General features: G+C 41.0%; 1 protein-coding gene across 2 annotated transcripts; it reads left to right on the top strand.

Moving 5' to 3' along the window:
- Positions 1-461: 461 nt before the first annotated feature.
- Positions 462-8,345, top strand: mbip (MAP3K12 binding inhibitory protein 1). 2 transcript variants are annotated; one of them, XM_034144516.1, is made up of 9 exons: positions 462-642; positions 1,665-1,781; positions 2,272-2,481; positions 3,002-3,098; positions 3,454-3,522; positions 3,924-4,082; positions 4,614-4,711; positions 7,838-7,876; positions 7,969-8,345. In XM_034144516.1, the coding sequence occupies exons 1-9, from the start codon at positions 520-522 to the stop codon at positions 8,071-8,073; spliced, it is 1,017 nt and encodes a 338-aa protein (XP_034000407.1). In that variant the 5' UTR covers positions 462-519; the 3' UTR covers positions 8,074-8,345. The 2 variants fall into 2 exon arrangements, with proteins under 2 accessions (XP_034000407.1, XP_034000408.1); XM_034144517.1 differs by having other exon boundaries at positions 3,457-3,522.
- The last annotated feature ends 7,905 nt before the right edge of the window (positions 8,346-16,250 follow it).

Consider the following 16,250-nt stretch of genomic DNA (forward strand, 5'->3'; position numbering starts at 1 on the left):
AGAGTGATAAACAAATAATAATAATAATAATGGGTAAGCTTACTTGTAAAGCTGGTCAGAGATAAGGCACTCTTGATTCGGTTTTTTGTTCCAAATTGTGGTGCTAGTTGGTTGATTCACAAGACTTTACAAACAAACATATGATCTGCAACCACAACCTCTCTTTTACATTTGTATTCTTATGCTGAGGGGACTTAAATTGCATAAATTGAATTGGAGGAAACATATAATTCAAGCATATTTAGTTACATTTTATGTACATTTTATAAATAAAAAACGGTATGAAGCTGGCATATATAAATATAAGATTTTTAAAAGCGTACTACCCACATCGAATATAGCCAAATGAGGTCCATTTAAATATAATGCATTTACTTATATATATAGATATAGTACTGTCTGTATATTCAACTATTTTATTCTGCACAAACACAGCAGTGGTTCTGAAGAGAGCAGGCTGATCACGTGGTCTGATTACAAGCCAATCAGCGGGCAGTATTCTGCAGCTGTTTAACTGCAATGGCGGACACAATGAAGCTTAGTGGAAATCACCCTCCTCCTCGTGAATCCAGCAACATGTCCAGCAGCTACAGGGACTGCATGTGTGCGATACTGAAGCTCTTTTCAGACTTCGGGAGAGAGGTTGGTTCACATTGTTTTAGCCACATTTAGCCCCGAGATACGTTTCTTCTCCGTCCGAGTTGTATGTTAGCTCCATGCTAATGTTTTTAGCATCCCGGGTTTGCAGGACACACTTCATTCATTTTACTCAACATTCAAGCAGTGCTAAAGAAAGTAGCAATAACGTAACCTTCCCTTGTTTTTGTTGGTATTTATTTCATTTCAATTTACTAGCTTGTTACTTTCAGACGTGGTTATACCAGCTTTTCTGCCTCACCAATTTAAGCAACCTGCAACACCCTGCATTTTATTTTTTACAGTTTTAAGGCAAATGTATGGATGTAGCTCCTTTCAAAAATTGGCCTGATTCAAAGTAAATGATATGCATTTAAATGTAATAAAAGCAAACTTAAAGCAGTACATATGTATGAATATATGAACATAGTAAAAAAAACATTGGAGGCAATCCATATACAAATGAAAATAAGACATACAGTTAAGAAAACAATGAATGAAAGGAAAATAAAGCATTAAACATGACATTGTTTATTGGGATTCAATCTTACTTGTGAGATACCAGCCACCTCACCAATTTAAGCAAATCTCTCCTAATGTCACTTCACTCTGTTGTCATTAACCCCGCTCACCTCTCTGTTTCTAGCTCTCCCTGAAACCTGTATTTAACATGTGAACTCTGTAATTCAGGATCACGTGGTCTGAATTATTTAGCACTTACGTGATTCCTATTCCCGTCCATTCTCTTGGAAAAGCAAGAATAAGAATATCTTTGATAAATAGGTCATTATCAAATCTCAGAAAATGTCCATCATAATTCCCAGAGTCCAAAATAATATTCAAAATGGCTTGCATTATCTGACTAACAGTACTTCACCTAGATACTCAATAAAAAAAATAAAAGCAGAGAAAGGCAGAAAAAACTTACTAATGCACACTGGCTTCAAGTATTTGAAGCACTCAATTTGCTTTAATGTGTTGTGCAGTGTGGCCTCACTTTTTGTGTCTTTCTATATTTTTAAATCAAGCTCAAATTGAGTGATGCTGCTCTGAGAATAGAAGTCAACATCGATGCTGTGGATCTCCCGTCATCTCCAGATGCTCACGTGCACAGCTGTTTGCAGGAGCATATCACTAAATTACAGGTACATTGGCATCACATTAACACTAAAAGGGTTTGATGAAATGCTTTTAAATTGATGCCTATACATTATTATTTGTATAGGCTATTTTTAAACTGCATTATACCCTTTAATGCTTATTAGTAAAGGCCTATTTCATTAAAAAACTATTATTTAAATGAATAATTTGTGGCGACTGTGGCTGCGAGAGAGTGTGGTCGTCTTTCAACCAGAAGGTTGTGGGTTCGATCCCAGCCCATGCAGTCAACATGTCGATGTATCCTTGGGCAAGATACTTAACCCTGAGTTGCTCCCGATGGCATGGCCAACGGTGTGTGAATGTCAGGTCCTAGAGTAAGGTACACTGCTCTGTATGAATGGGTGTGAATGGGTGAATGAGTAGTATGTAAAGCGCTTTGAGGGGTCTTAAAGACTGGATAAAGCGCTATATAAGTACAGTCCATTTACCATTTGTGCTATGAATGCTATATTATTTTTTCCCATTTTTAAATAGGCTGTTTCAGAAAGCTTAAAGACGCTAGTGGATGCTCAGGGCGATACATCATCTACAAAAGACGTCACAACAGACGATGCCGTCACCTCGTCGTCACTCAGAGAGCAGATGACGGATCTGTCTGAGTTTTATCCTCAGAGCGCCGACGACGAAGACAGCAAGACGGCAGAGGATGACGTCATGGTTCAGATCCGAGCCAAGAAGTCAGAGGTTGGTCTCCGTCAGCAGATCTGTCAGCTGTTCTGGAAGTGACAGTTTTAGAGACCGCTTTACTCTATGTTAACCAAATGAATAATGATAAATAATTGCTCCCAAGGATGTGAACATGACGTGCCGCAGGGAAGCAGAGAATGAGGGGTCCTTTAGTGCGGTGGTTGGGTAGAACAGACCACATTGCTGGAGGGCTTTGAGAGAGGGCCAGGTCCTTGATGGATTATGAAGTGGATGCTCATTACTCTGAGATTGCATGTGGATGAAGGACAAGAGCCCCCCATTCTGTTGTGCATTTATTTTGGTAGCCAAGCAAACAGTATTCATATTCCATCATGGGATGATGGCAAGCAATTCAACTTTTTTGGCTACCTGAAAATATTTTCTACTGCATTTTCTCGTTCCATGTAATGCAAATGACTGTTTGCCCCCCAACTCATTGCTTTCTTGACACCTATCAATAGCTCACCAATCCACTGTATCTCATTAGCTTTGTTCTCTGTCTCCATTGAAACCCTAGATTGAGCGAAGAATATCTGCATTTATGGAACGCAAGCAGATGGAGATCAATGAAAACAATGTACGCGAGTTTTGCAACGTGATCGACTGCAATCAGGGTGAGAATGGGGAAGAGGTTGGGGGCAGGGTGGAGAGGGAGCCTGCACACAGATTGCCAATGTTTGGGAGAGAGCTGATTTCCACAGGCGAGAGGTCAGGCTGAACTGCACAAAGAGTGGGGCTGAAGTAGCTAACACACTCGGCCTCGAAACACAACCAGCTTAGCCGAGAAAAACACGAGGCCGAGGGCTTTTTAAATTCAAAGCCTGAGTGAGATACCAGTAATAGAAATCAGGACACACTAATGGCAATAATTGGCATTTAAGCCATCTATATAAAATGTTTCTAAGAACTTTAATTACATTTTGACATTACGTTCTAATTATATATTTTTAAATCAAAATGTCTCCTCAGTAGAAAACAGCTGTGCCAGGACAGATGCAGTTTTCACTCCTTATCCAGGTTTCAAAAGCCACGTGAAAGGTAAGGAAATAAACATTTCCTACAAATGTCAATGTGACATTTCTTAACAGCTTAATTCTTTTCAATTGCACTTATCTTTTTAAGTAAGTCATAGGTCCATAATCGTTAAAATTAATGAAGAAAAATGTCTTGACAGATGACTTGACAGAAATTGTGTTTTTTTAAATATGTTTTGGTTTAATGAATACATAAAAAGTATTATGAATGCATTAAATAAGAAGTGCTGAACCATTTGAAAAACCAACTAATAAACTACTGTGAATTAGTCTGAACTACAAACAAATGTCAAGGGGTTTAGTATGACCCCTTTATAGATCTGCATGCTTTGTCCTCAGACCCGTTTGCTCGTCCCTGGTTTTAATATCATGGCTTTTGTTTGTGTGATCTTCTTGCCTGGCTAGTTACCCGGGTGGTGAACACTTACGGGCCCCAGACTCGCAGTGGGGGGGGCCAGGGAGAGGCAGGGGATCCGCAGAGGGGCCCGATGTTGAGAGACTGTGGAAACGCAGCCATAGAAGAGCGACTTCAGAACATCGAGACTCACCTGAGACTCCCCACAGGTCAGACATGTGACAAAGTCTCTCACTGTATGTTACGTTTAACATGTCTGAAAGGCTTACATGTAATTACAGAAACAATTTTGCACAAAAATAGTGTGTTCGTGGGTGATCTTCAATCATAGCAATTTAAAATGACAGTGTATAGGACATGTAAATGTTATGGTCTATATGCAAAGTAGAATTAATCTGAAAAATAAGGATTCAAGGTTAATTTATTGTTATTTTACAACGAAATGCAGCTGTAGCTTAATCCATTATGCAACACACTTAAAACATAAATGAACAGAACAATAACATTAGTAGTAGTGCATTCCTGAAGTGCTTTTTAAAATATTGCATCAGGACTAATTGTAAACAACCAAAAACAATGATGAATTCTCTAGTCTAAGCAAGCTGATTCGAAACTGATATTCACATTATTAACAAAGACATATTTTATTTGGACTTCTCTTTTGAACAGGGCTTACTCACAATCCATACCCACGTCTGTTGTGGTGTTCATGTTAAACAACAAGTGTTTTCCTTCCTCAGCGGGCCCTGTTCCTCTGAGTGTGTACCAGAGGCTGAAGAAGCTGGAGGATCGGATCCTGGAGCTGGAGGGACTCTCCCCGGAGTACTTTCAGTCCACGGTGAGTCTTTGCTTTTAAAATAGATACATCAAAGGCACTTCATATTAAGTCAGTGTTTATACACATGTCTTTTATTGTAATAATGTGCGATTTTAATTCAATTTGCACATTTACTGTGTATGCTTATGTTAAGAAAATATCACTCGTCACCGGCTTGGTCTTCAATATCAGGATACATGTATTTATTATCCTCTCAAGAATGGAAGTAGTCATCACATACAGAGCTGCGTGGGACATAGTTCCCGAATAGTGTCCTTCACATGCTGATATACAAGAGAGTGTTACTGGCCTTAGTTCAGGTTAGCTAGGGCCTGCGTAAGCAATACACATGACTATCTCCATAGAGGCTGAATCATCATGTTAATCACATAGCTATCATATTCCTAAAACAGTCCTGACGCTCTTCTAGGTAATCATACATCCTGTTACGTACACAGCTACGTAGGGCCTTTGTTGTCATGTGCTACTCTGATATTAGAAGAGTACATTCAGTATTTTCCCAACAGCTTAAGGCTGGAGCCACACGGAGACGATAACGAAAACGAACCGAATTCGATATCAAAAAAGTCTTCCGTCCACACGAGACAGCTCGACCCGCTGGAGACGCTGTAGTACATATGCCGGGCCTGTAAGTGGCGCTGTACTTCCGCCACAAAATACACCAAAAGCAGCGAAGAAGACCCCCCGAGCATGGTTGCCCTTCTGTTTATTCTCCGCGGTGGATTTAGCAACATGTAGTTCATGTAATTCTCCATGTCCACTTGTTGCTGATGGTTGTGGTAGAGGAGCTGTAGATTTTGCACTAACATCTGTAGCATGGTCAGTAGCAGTAGCTACTGACCATGCTACAGCAGTGAGCAGCAGAGGTGGGGAGAGGCGGGGCTATGGCGTCATCGTTATCAGGAAATGATCGTATAGGGCGTACACACGGAGCCGTTTGCCCCCCAGAGCGTTGCGTCCGCAGATCTACCCACCTTGGGACCCGCTATCGTTATCTGCGTTTCCCTGTCGGCCTCGTGTGGCCGAACCGTCTATAAGATAGAGAACTGTAGCGGATACGACCCGTTTTGTCTCCGTGTGGCTGCAGCCTAAGTCCCTTAAAGTCATAGGTTTACCCTTCCTTTGCTAAAGACATTTGAACTGTGATGATTTTGGTAAGTCATGTGTTGGGGATGCCGTTCAATTATTGGTCATACACTTTCCTACTTTGTGACAAGAGTGTGTGGATGAAGCATTTTGTTGTTAAATGTTACTTGTATAGCGGTTAAGTCGTTTGCTAGCTAGCTAATTTGACCATGTTTCCATGATTCACTGAAATTGAGCTGCTGTTTTCTGAGGCTCCTCTCAGTCTAAGGACTGTGGGTTGTGCTAGCTAGCTAATTGTGGTGTGATGAACATTAAAACCATCAATTTAAATGGTAGCCGATGTGCATGGAGGCTACTAATCCAACAGTACAGAAGAACATTTCTTCAACAAAGGAAATGATACATAAGTGGTGCGTTTCTTGTAATTGGTTTGAATGGGTTTCACATCTGAAATGAAGTGCTCCAGTTTTCGATGCTGACCACAGAGTTTTTGTTTCGTCTCCCCCAGTTTGACCTCTGCACTTACCTTATCACCCAAAGGAACCACAGCAAGGGGATAAACGCTTCCGGTTTGGTTAAATCTTGCTAAACAAGGCTAGTGTAAACCCAGAGAACAGCGCACATCTCAATATGTCCGAAAGTAATTAATTGGACCATGTTCAATATTCAAGTCACAGACTCTCATTTCCAGTTATAGAGCGAGTGTGCTTTAGATGCTGCACGTCTCTTCAGATGGTATCTCTGATCTCCGCATGCTGCTGCTCTCCGTCTGCTTTGACTCACTGCATGTTTGTGTGAGCCGAGCAAAGGATGTTGAGTGTCTTTGAATAAACTGATGGGGTCTTTTATATTCGGAGTGCCACTTTTTTTTGGTGGCAATTTCTAAAAATGCTGTAGTTTGGTGTTTGCTGAAGAGCTGCACACAGTTGGCCCACAGGAACAACATCTTAACACTGAACAGTAAAGGAGGATCCTTAACAAATTATGCAGCAACTTAAAGATGAGCAATCTCGCAAGGTTCAAGCCAAAGATATGGAGTCAAAACACATTTTCTGAGCGGTGTTAAATGGGGGATTTCACAGATACGTGACACATTGCTTCCCTTGGTAACTGTCTCTAGATAAACAAAGCAACCTTACATGATATTCTAAAATGTATATGTAAGATGACCTTACACAATAGGCGCTTTCACACCAAGTACTTTGCCGTACTTAGTTCCCAGTACTTAGTTAATCAGAACTCTTTATTTCTGATGAACTAAAGAGCAGATCGCGTTCACACCGGAATAAGTCCCTGAGGGAGGATTAGTCAAATGAAGCCGCTGACGTCACTTCTTCTTCTTCTGCTTTGGGTTTACTGGCAGGCCGCAAACAACTTCACAGCGTATACTGCCACCCGAAGTCCCCGGAGTTGGGGACTGGCTTCAGTAGAAGCTGCTGGGACTCCCAGCAACTTCTACTGAAGCCTTCCGGGTAAATCGCCGGCACCTCCTCATCTCCACCGCTCCCATGTTTTCTTTTGTGTTGCCATAAGTTAGTCTCTCTCCGTTCGTGCGCGGGGCTAATGCTAATAATGCTAATGCCAGCAAATACAATGGCGGCTTCACCAAACTTTTCCGAGTTTTACGGGCCGTGGTTTGCAATCTGCCCAGCCAATCAGAAATTGGAACCTTTTTCTCCCCAGGAAAGTACCTGCTCTCTAGCAGGGACTGAAAAGGGGGTGAAAAGGTTCTCACAAACTAGGTTCTAGTTCCGGATTTTTTTGGTGTGAACGCAAAATGTCAAGAATTATCAGAACAATACTGGGAAAAGTACTCCGGTGTGAAAGCGCCTAATGTGTCTGCTGTTCTTTGCTTATAAAGGTTCACCTCTTGTATTTTGTCAAGTGCATATTTGAGAAATTCTCAGCCTATGATTTATTTTCTTTTTACAGTCCTTTGTACAGAAAGTAAACGGATAACGACCTCTGTATGCTCATAAAAGCTCAGCTAGTCTAGAATTTGTACTAATTAAAAAAAAGTTTAATGTCTACTTTTTTCAGAGTCACCTACACAAGCGACCAAAGACGTCCCCTGCTCAGGTCAGTAGTTTTGCTTCCTTTCCCTGCACTCTTTATGTAAAGGTCGGCCATTATTTGAAATGTTGATCAGGCTGTTATAATTTGTCCTTCAGGCCTGCAGTCTGACGGAGCTGGATGAGAAGATCAGTGCCGTGAAAGCAGCGCTATTGAAGAGGGTGAATGAATTTGGGCCTGGATATGAAGAAGAGTCACTGTAACACCTCTGTCCAAATACACTGTCTTTACGTCTAAAACTTCTGTGTTTCTCACCATCAAAAGCTTTTCTTATGAGCTTAATTTGACTGTATTTCTATAAATAGTTTTGTAGTTAACTGACATAATTGTCCTGTAATGAAATATATTTTCCCTTCATGAATGTTTCGACTCATGAGTTTTACATGTAAACTATTAACTGGGATGCATGTGCAATCGGAATCTTAATGTTGTCCATAGTTTCTACAAATAAACTTGCCTTGCCTAAAATAAACTGCCCAAAAGTCTTGCTATAGTATGTTGAAAAAAAACACGTAGTATAAAATGTCCGAGTGTCATAGAAGGTAAAATGTCACCAAAGGGTTATAAAAAGCGTAATTTTATAATTTTTCAACAAACTATACTATGACTGTTCTTTACAACTTTTTTGACATTTTTCAACGTACGTATGAATTTTAACAACTTGCTTCGACACACTATACTATGAATTTGTTGACATACTATATGACTTTTTTGTACAACTTTTCGACATACTATGACATTTTTCGACCTACTCTACTATGACTTTTCTATAAAAAATGTTGACACTACTATTAATTAATTTTACAACTTTCTTCGACATACTATGACTTTTTTTTATGACATACTAAAGAATGGGGCATGAAATGCAAGAACATTACCTTTTCATCCCTCCTTCTAATTTCCCCTTTAAACAGCTTACATGTAATACAGTACTCAGCTGCTGTGTCAACCTGGTCATTCTTGTGTTGGTATAAAATATGTCTACAATGTATGATTCTTATTTATTTCACATAATATACAATTTCCTTTCAAAGTCTGTTGTAAGGTCTGACTTACAATCAATAAAATGCTAACATTTGAAAAGCTGTAATGTCATAATTCTCCATAGGATTAATGAATCAACACTTTTCTGACATGTGTTGAATTATTCCAGCTCTAATAGATAATACAAGTTCTGATCTGAGCTACTCCTCAAAAACACAGCAAACAAATATGAAGTTAAATACATTTTTTCGTTAAACATTTTCAGGATTAATCTCTAATGCTGGCAGGGGGTTGTGTGTGCATGTGTGTGTGTTCATGTATGTGTGTGTGTGTGCATTTGAGATGAATCAGAGAGCACCTGATTTATCTGCCTGACTGCTGTGTGACAATGATCACCCCTAATGGTTGTCATTATACCAAATGACCTGATTACGGCATCTCTGTTTGGAAAACATATTGGAGACCCAACAAACCAGCATTAAATGAGATGCTGCTGCGTTTGACGCTGTGACATGTTTATAAAACGCTTTCACGTAGAGATTCAACTGAGCGTGCGGCTGGAGCTACAATTATGAGTTTTTCTCTTTTGACTTTTGATGAGTAACCCTGGTTCTTCTTACACCGAGTCATCAGTGCAACTAGTTCTTACACCCAAACTTGCAAAAGTGCAGATTTATTGACAGTTTTATGGTGAAGCCTGGACATAAACTAATATTCATTGATTTCTTATTTATAATAATAGTGTTGATCTTCATTAAAGAAATTCATGAGATGGAGAGACTGACATTTTTGTTAAGACTAATAAACGACTTGTAAACTGTAAGATGGTCTCATAACTCTAGATCGCATACTGTCTGGCAACTATGTTGTACTGTGCTTGTTTATTGTGTTGTTTGCTTTTTATTGTCTGAAAAAACTCAATAAAATCTAAGTTAAAAAAGTGTTGATCTAAATATAATTGTAGATGACATAAAGGTCATAGAGCAGTCATAATGATCTATTGATGGTATTATTACAACTACATTTTCATAATAAACATAGTGACCTTTACTTATACATTGTTAAATAAACAAAAATAATTTGTTAATTTACCAATTCACATCAAAATATTGGAATCTTTCTCTTGAACATTACAATTTAGTAGCTTGTTAACTGCAGATAATACATTGATTACAAGTTGTACTCTTAAAGTTACAGTACACCAAGTAAGAATACTTAATTTATATACTTTGTATTAGTGATTATAAAGTGGGATTGTTAATACTAAAGCATCTACTTTCAACTAATGGGGCGAAGCCTGCGAGCTAGTTCAGGCAGTCAACTCGAGCACCAATGATACATTAACACGTGACGCACCTCGTCCCTCTTACAACCAACCAAACACATTCTCCTAAACATGCCGCTCTATTGAAGCTGCCAGGTCTTCCTGCCTCTGCCTCGCTATGCTGCTGCTGCCACTGCTGTGTTCACTTGCTATTGCTGCGTTCATGTTCATGTTCCTGCTGCTGTGTTCACTTGCTATTGCTGCGTTCATGTTCATGTTCCTGCTGCTGTGTTCACTTGCTATTGCTACGTTCATGTTCCTGCTGCTGTGTTCACTTGCTATTGCTGCGTTCATGTTCATGTTCCTGCTGCTGTGTTCACTTGCTATTGCTGCGTTCATGTTCCTGCTGCTGTGTTCACTTGCTATTGCTACGTTCATGTTCCTGCTGCTGTGTTTCATGTTGCTGCTGCTCGCCTGCCCCCCCACCACCCCAGCTTCCACCTGTAGGCTCGGGGGATAGTTATCTAATCATCACTCAATGTTCTTTGTAAATCTGTGGAGTGATGAGGCCCGAGCCTAGACGCCAAACTCAAACTATATGCTGCTTCTAATAAACATATTAAGAAACACGTGAGTTGTCTGACTGAACTTTCTATTCAGTTTCAGTCCAGTGGTTGCACACCTGGGTCATTATCTACATCTGAGTGTGAAATGATTCATTTGTTAGGTTTATCTTAAGCTTTTTGCTAAATGATGTTACTCTTTTTGAGCCTCATTTAACTATATTATACAAACCATGTCTCTTAAATGGAACAGCTAACAACTCCTAGATCTACGTATGATATGAAACGTGACGAGAGGCCACACAGATTATTTGTCAAGTCAAAAATGATACAAAACTCTGGTCCAACCTTTCAAATGTATTGTGTTTTTATGATTTTTTAATGTAAAATATTACCCGAAGAATTAAAAAAAAAAGAACATGGATCATTTTATACTCATGGTAATATTCTATTATTACGTTTTGTGTATTCAAAGAGACCCTTAGGGACAGGGATTGCAGATTAGCTGTTGATTAATTAATGCTGTATTATCTTTCATTGGTTCTTATAATTGTCCCTTTACTTTTAAATAGAAAATGGTCACTACTAATCACAGCAGTCGAAAACATTGAATGGAGAACGATGGGTTAGGGTTATCTCTGGCATCTCTGAATGTAGGACGGGTCAAATGGGAAGTAGTGTTAAACGGAAATATTTAAGGACAGTATAAGCGACTCACAATTGCACAATACTTGTTTAAATGAGCTTACCAAAGCTGTCCATTTGAGTCATTTTAAAACATAAAAAAGTACCAACCATCTTAATTAAATTCAGTTTTTGCAACAAAAAACATTCTTTTAACACATTATTTAATGTTAAAATTAAATAAAAAAGTTCTGCACCAGGTGTAACAAACAGGAACAGGGGAAAACGACTTTCTCACGTCTTTGTAAATTACTGTAACTCCCCTTCCTTTTCTCTGCACTTGCTCTTTGTACGTCACGTCAAGATTTATTTCAGCGTTGATTGATGGAGTGACCTGACTACAATAGGAGACGTTGCATTGTGTATTTTAGGAAGATATTTAATTCTTAACACGGAAATGGGGATTTCTTTTTTCACCCCCTCTTTCAGGTGTACCTCGCTCCGTCTGTCTCTTGCTCGGAGACTGGAACCTTCTGGGCAACAAGGGGCCACAATGTGCTGGGAAGGGGAGCACTTGAGCTGCAGCGATGTGGATGGACGTTGAAGGGGGGGTTGCTCATTGTTCCCCGGGAGCTTTTGTCTCAGACACAGTCCCCTTATGAGGGTTAATGAGGACAAATTGCTCTGAGTGTAACAAATGGATTATGGAGTTGGACAAAAGGTTGTATTTTGTGGGCTGCGTTTGCCGGGATCCACCCATCATCTGCCCATTGAGCCGAGCACACTGACTAGCGCCTGCATGAAGTGGCTCACTAAATATCTCATTATCTTTATCCGGTCTGTTTTATTACATGAGCACATTATGCATGCAGCCCCCTACTGTGAATGTAAACCAAAATGTAAACTTTAAATTACTATAATACAATTTTGTAATCCCCGGCTTATTTCCTACGGTTTATGTGTAGAAAATAAAGTCAAAATGTCAACATTAGTGTCAGTGGTTAGTGCTCTAAGGTTGGGTGGGCATAGTGTACCCTTTCAAATGAACAAAGAGCCACTTCCTCATTGACTCTATGCAAGTCCTGCCTGTCAATCAGTCCTCCCTCTGCCCTGATTTCTTATAATGTCTTGGGAACCTCGGTTAAAAGACAAAGAGGTGTTCCTTGTGTTCCAGTTGTATTTTTTTTTGGTAGGGTCGATGGAGAGGATTCATATCTATTCATATCTCACAAACTCCTAATGGGCTCCAAGCTCTCCAAAAAGAAAGCTCTTTCCTGTGACTAGTCAGCTCCAGTCTTTATTCATCTGTGGCTCCGTGTCAAAAAAGACTGTTGCTCGTTTGTGCCCCGAACAATGAGGAACAAGGCTAAATCTCTAGCCAGGAACAAAGGACAGAAAACAGGCTTTTCACTCTGCAGAACATTAGATTCTGACACATTTTGCCATGGCAGTTTTTTCCCCATCCTGAGTGCTGTGGCTCTGGACTTTTATAGAGACCACCTGTTGGCAACAAGCCTGTTCTTTATTACAGGCAAGCCTATTATCACAGGATGAGGAGCGCCACAGGCTAACTTTCTAAAGTTAACCCTGCTGCAGTTTCCAAAGCTGGCCCGATTGAGAAACATAGCTTACGTATTACAACTGGAAAAATATATTTGTGCTTGTCATTTTGTATCTTGATTTGAATAAGGGCTTATGGCGGAAGTAATTAAGTACTTCATTCATGCCCCTGTCAGTTACAAATCTCACATACAAAAGGACTCGGATGTAGGCAGCTTGAATGTTCTATAACTACTAATTTAGAGCCAAATTCAAATGCATTGTTAGAAGAAAACCCAAATGTACTTACTGTAAAGTTGTTGATGGTGGTCTTGTGTTTTTCACTCAATTATTTCTAGCGTGGAGAGGGTTTTTGTTCTCCTTTTGAAAGCAGATTTGAGCAATTTCCCACCCCTAACACATTAGCATAACTACAGCATGGTAATGATTTTCACAACTCTATGTAAACTAAAAAGTACTGTTGGTTGCAATATGAAGCAATCATGTTTGGCTTGAATTGGACATGATAAACACAGGCTGACAGGAACAAGAGGCTTCGCTTGTTTTTACGGGGAGATTGTGTGAAGATTTTAAAGGTAATGCGAAGTCATTTATGCTTTTCATAGCTCTGAAAAACCATATTTACACCACCAAAATCAAAAAAGAAGTAACACTTTTCATGAATAACCTTTGTGGGGATTTGCAGAAAACACAGAGTACTGTGGAGCGTTTTGGAACAAGTGGCCTCAGGACAGCTATGGGGGCTAATTTAGATTCCACATAAGTCGATGTTAAAACAGCGAATACCTCTGTCATGCCTTCACTGAAGGAGTAAGCCTGATGCAGTTACACTTGCTTCATGTTCACAAAACACCCAGAGGAAGGGGGCGCATGCACCTGTGACCCTCCCCCACAAAGCAGACAGCACAAGAGAGGATCCCCCTGCAGCCCACAGGCTTCAACAAGAGGCAGTCAGCTGCTCTCTGTGGCCCTGCTGCACGTCCCCAGACTCTCTGGAGTTAAATGTGCCTGTGATATTGCCAGGAGGGAGCAGCGGGAGTTGAATTCAGGCAATTACAATCAAGTCAGGGCATAGTTAGTGCGTGGGCCCTGGCAGCACCTGAGCTGGATGCTGATGAGACACTTAGCCCCAAACCCTCATGCATTGGCCCAGGCGCTGCGTAGAGCAACCCTCCTCCCCCACTCCCCACAGCAGCAGCCCCCCTACTGGACACTTCCACTTCCCTTCACCTCATTTAGGCCTCTAGAGCTCTTTCACCCCCCCTCTCTCTCTCTGGCCCTCACATTGCAATACTTCTGCTTTATAGGTGGCGTGGAGTACTGCACTCAATCACTCTTCATTCATTCACACTGTACAATAATAGACAACTACTCCGATATTGCCCTTCAAGCACCTGTGCATAGCAGAGCTTCAAACATCCTGCCAGGTTCTTGAGAAATATGTGAGGAGTTATGTCTCTTAAAGAGGTATAGGAGAAAGAAAGCTACAGGTAAGTGCAAATTAGTTGCTTTCATTCTTTTGATATACGTGTGAAGAAGGAAGAGTCTTTATGTCCGTTCCTATCTTCATCGCATATCAGACTTTCAAGCTATATAATGCTGTCTCTGCATGGATATTCATCCGCAGGTGGCTGACTATAGGACTCCGTGTTATGGCATCAGGAAGAGAGGATGGATTGGGAGGTGCTGTTCTTGAATATCTATGACCCGAGAATATGGAGTCAGGCATCACAACAACACTCTTAGCCCCTTTTCCCCAATAAGATGCTCTCAGCTCTTTCTGAGGGGAAGCCTCCCGCCCTCTCTCAGCCACCACACTTTGCTGAAGTGTCATTAGGATTGTAAAGGGCAGGTTGCCATAGAACCGATGTATGGACTCATAGATGAAACCACCATATTTTGAATGTAAAGATCCAAGTGTGGCGCCCAACACGAGGGGTCCATCCTGCCGGCTACACTTCCTTCATCTGCAGTCTGTGTGCATGCATCTTTCACGTAACGCTTTAGTGCTCTGTTTTGTGAGATTGCTAGCTTTGCTTTTCAATCCACTTTCTTTGTCTATCTGTGGCTGTGCTTGTTAGTTAGAGCCGGGCATAGTATTTGGCCGAGGGGAAAGGTGGAACACCTCTTTCACTATTTTTGCCATAATGGTTGTCTTTTGATTTTTCCTGGGCTTTGGAGACTACCAGGGATCGTCTCTTTGAAATTATTCCATTTTGGCAGAGAAAAAGAAAATGGATTGCGCTGATCCTGTTTTGTTCCTGGGGGGACGGCTGCAGTATTATCCCGGGCTGACACCGGTGGCGAAGAGGCAATCACAGTAGCCCTCGCTCTGACAAAAACACTCCATCTGCAAGGAGAGGAGGAAATCACACCACAATGATGTCTGACTCTTCTGCCTCACTCTGGCAGCTGGGCCCTGGGACCCATGAACTGCTACACAACCGCCACCACAATGGCTGTTATACAAACGCACAAACACCACACTACAAATCAGCAGCTGTAACACACAAAGGCAATGCACCTGCCCTCACACGACAACAAGAACAGGACGGATTTGTTCGAAAAGTTTCTCAAGGCCGGTTGGTAAATCTTTATCTGCTGCATGATTGTTAGTATTAGTTGGAAGCAGTAATATTATAAGTGTTGACAGTATTATAAGTATTAGTGTTGTTAGGTGTTAGAATAGTACCATTCACAGTTTCACCTGTTTTTAGACAAATCTAACAGAGATTTTTCTGGCTTTAAATCTGCTAAGCTAACTGTTTGATACCTTAATGGCATTTGTGTTTTATAGGCACACACACACTCTCACACACATCCGATGAGAGATAAGCAGCCGTGTAGCTCTCCCTGTTAGTATTCAGTAGCGTCACCTCTTTCCCTCCGTGTCCCGTACCTGGGGATCAAACGCACCTCTTTGAGAGAGAGTCCTGACCCCCCGCTATTAGCAAACAGAAGAGAGCCCAGCTGACACCACTCTTGAGATGTGCCATGCAGACGGAGGCCTGTGATTACAGCACAATCCTGAGGAGACAACCCTCCACCTCGCTGCAGCCCCAACCCCCTGCAACTCCCCGCACACACTCACCCCTACCCACCCCCACCGCCTCTCCTCCACAACAAATTCACCTATATCTGAAATAGATGTTAATCTCTCGCCTAACTGGCTGCCTCTGAGACCTCGTTGACACACATATTGCCATGCCAGAGCCATGAATAATCAAAAAGGCGCTATTTTCGTGGACATGTTTCCCAGAACAGGTCATTTCTTGTGACTATTACTGCGGCAGATTAGACTGTGAGATTGGACTTTCAGATTGGTGGTTACATGTTTTTTCCTGTGTGTGTGCATGTGTATGGTTGTGGGCTCTCTCCAGAATAC

The sequence above is a fragment of the Trematomus bernacchii genome, unplaced genomic scaffold, assembly GCF_902827165.1.
Source record: "Trematomus bernacchii unplaced genomic scaffold, fTreBer1.1, whole genome shotgun sequence".
NCBI lineage: Eukaryota > Metazoa > Chordata > Actinopteri > Perciformes > Nototheniidae > Trematomus > Trematomus bernacchii.